The 2,425-nt window shown below is 35.5% G+C and overlaps 1 protein-coding gene across 1 annotated transcript in view; it reads right to left on the reverse strand.

Annotated features, from left to right (window-relative positions):
- Positions 1-2,425, reverse strand: part of LOC106876830 (multidrug resistance-associated protein 1-like) — a 54,222-nt gene that overhangs the window by 47,642 nt on the left and 4,155 nt on the right. The window contains exon 2 of the mRNA XM_014925546.2: positions 2,111-2,290. Coding sequence (XP_014781032.1) covers positions 2,111-2,290 — 180 coding nt within the window. The remainder of the gene's footprint in view (positions 1-2,110; positions 2,291-2,425) is intronic.

The raw sequence follows: 2,425 nt of genomic DNA on the forward strand, positions 1-2,425 counted from the left end.
ATATATATATATATATATATATATATATATATATATATATATATATATACACATAGTATATGTATGTGTGTTTGACCAAACCCTTTAAGGTGGTGCCCCAGCATGGCCACAGTCCAATGACTGAAACCAGTAGATAAAAGGCTCTACTACAGCCCTGGGCTGGTCAAATTCTCGTGAGTAGGTTTGGCAGATGGAAACTGAAAGAGGTCTATCATGTGTGAGTGAGTGAGTGAGTGAGTGAGTGAGTGAGTGAGTGTGCGTGCGAGTGAGTGTGCGCGTTTATCCCCTCCACTTTTAGTCCTTGTGCATCCCTCAACCTCACTGATATTCCCTATGTCACTAGTGCAATCAGGCAAGCATTACCATGAAATTTGAAGTCTCCAGACTTAAAATGCACCAAAACTGTGCTGCAGTCTGATCCTCATGGCTGATGAGAGGACTCCCATGTTTATTTGCCATTTCACCTTCTGCATTAATTGTTTCCAGGCCCCATTTTGAGTATTTCATATGGTGGTGGTCATGAGGAAGAAAGGGTAGGTTATAATTTTCTTCTTAGGGTTTTATGAAAACTAATTTAGTCACAAACGCTGTCATTTGATTTGGATATTAACCTTTCTGATACCATGTTTCTGTTGGTATACATTGCTTTTATTTTAATTAATTATAAAAATAATAATTTAGTAAATCACACATCAAGTTGGTGATTGGAACTTAATTTAACCCTTCTGTTATCATGTTGCAACTGAAATACCGCCTTTGATTAAATTATGAAAATAAGAAAATATTTAGTAAAACAACTTTGCTATTATTAAGCTAATGTTTGGAACACAAATGGTTGGAACACAAGATACAATTTTGATGGGAGATTTTAATTTAATCACTTTAACCCTTTAGCATTTAAACCGGCCATATCTGGCCCAAATATTCTATTTGTTTTATGCCTGAACAAGTCAGTTTTGTCCTCTCACACCTACCCTACAATGTCATTCTGAAAATATACAATCACATCATTGAGATTTCAAGGATGTAAGATGATTAATTAAAAACAATGTGAATAAATAAGTACTACATTTGACAGAATAATCTGACTACTAAAGGGTTAAAACAAAGTTTCTATCATAAGGTCAGTCACAGAATAGTTGTTACCAAAAACGTTTTTAACATTAAAATGAAATGAAAAACAGCAATATCTTGGATTGCTAATTGTAAAAACCATTAAATCTGGCAGACATTATGTTTCTTGATCCTAGCTTTACACTGAATGGTGGGGGGGGGGGGCCCTTCCATGTACTGTGTAACTCTTGTTAACATTTTTACTGAAATATGTTGCTTTTGTTTCAGTTAAGCTTGAAAATAAAAATATCAAGTTGATGTTTGGAACATGCATTAACATAGAATTTTGATGGAAGGTTATAATTTCAGTCACCTTAAAACAGGAAGCTTTTTTTAACAAAGACCCAAGGCTGGTTTCAAGCGGGTTGGTACCAAAAGGTTAACAGGTAATGAGAATGCCAATGAAGACATACGTAAATATCTTTACTAGAACCAACTTAATTCTGAATAGAAGGAAATATAAAAATATATAAAACAAAAATAACCAAAAATGTGTAGGGATTCGAATGCCAACTGAGAAATATTCAATTTGGGAGGAGTGAGCACCACAGTTTCACATGATTGACCTATAAATTAACCAATTAGTGTAAAGCTGTGGCAGGATATGGTTTCTCAGATCATCTAAAATTAGCTCCCCATTTTGCGTTACAAAAAGAGTTTGGAGCCTAACTCATTAGGGCACTCACAGAAGGCAGACTGCAAAGGCAGACAGACCATGGGCACTCAGTCAAATCGACAGTGGGCAAGACATGACTGTGGACATTCACACATGTGCCACAGTTAGCCTTCAACAAGACACACCATGGCTCTCTCCTCTGCATCAGCAAACAAACAATTTCTCTTGAATAAATATGTTAGAAGTTAAGTTTATGAGTCGCTTCACTTAGACACAGAGCCATTTAAACCATACAATGAGTGTCTTCAACAATACAACACCAAGAAGCAACCAGCATGACATTGGTGACGAAACATTCTCGTGACAAAAGAAATTCCTTACCATTTTGGCTATATTCAAGAATGTATATGGAATTGAACTGCTGCTGGATTTGTAAATGTAAAACAGATATAACGGTAAGCACAGCCAGAGCCAGAAGCATGGTATCCACATAAGTATGGTATTCTGGAAGCACTGGGTAAACTGTGGCCATGATGCAGTTCCCCATGTCAAAGAAGTGTTCTGCAAAAAAAAAAACAAAAAAAAAAATCAAAATAAGGTCGTTTGGTTGGTTTAGCATCATTATTGAATGATTGAATTAGAAATATTTATTTTACATTTAAGGACTTCAATAGTAAGAGCAAACTTATTTTAGTT

The sequence above is a fragment of the Octopus bimaculoides genome, chromosome 22 (genome assembly GCF_001194135.2).
Source record: "Octopus bimaculoides isolate UCB-OBI-ISO-001 chromosome 22, ASM119413v2, whole genome shotgun sequence".
NCBI lineage: Eukaryota > Metazoa > Mollusca > Cephalopoda > Octopoda > Octopodidae > Octopus > Octopus bimaculoides.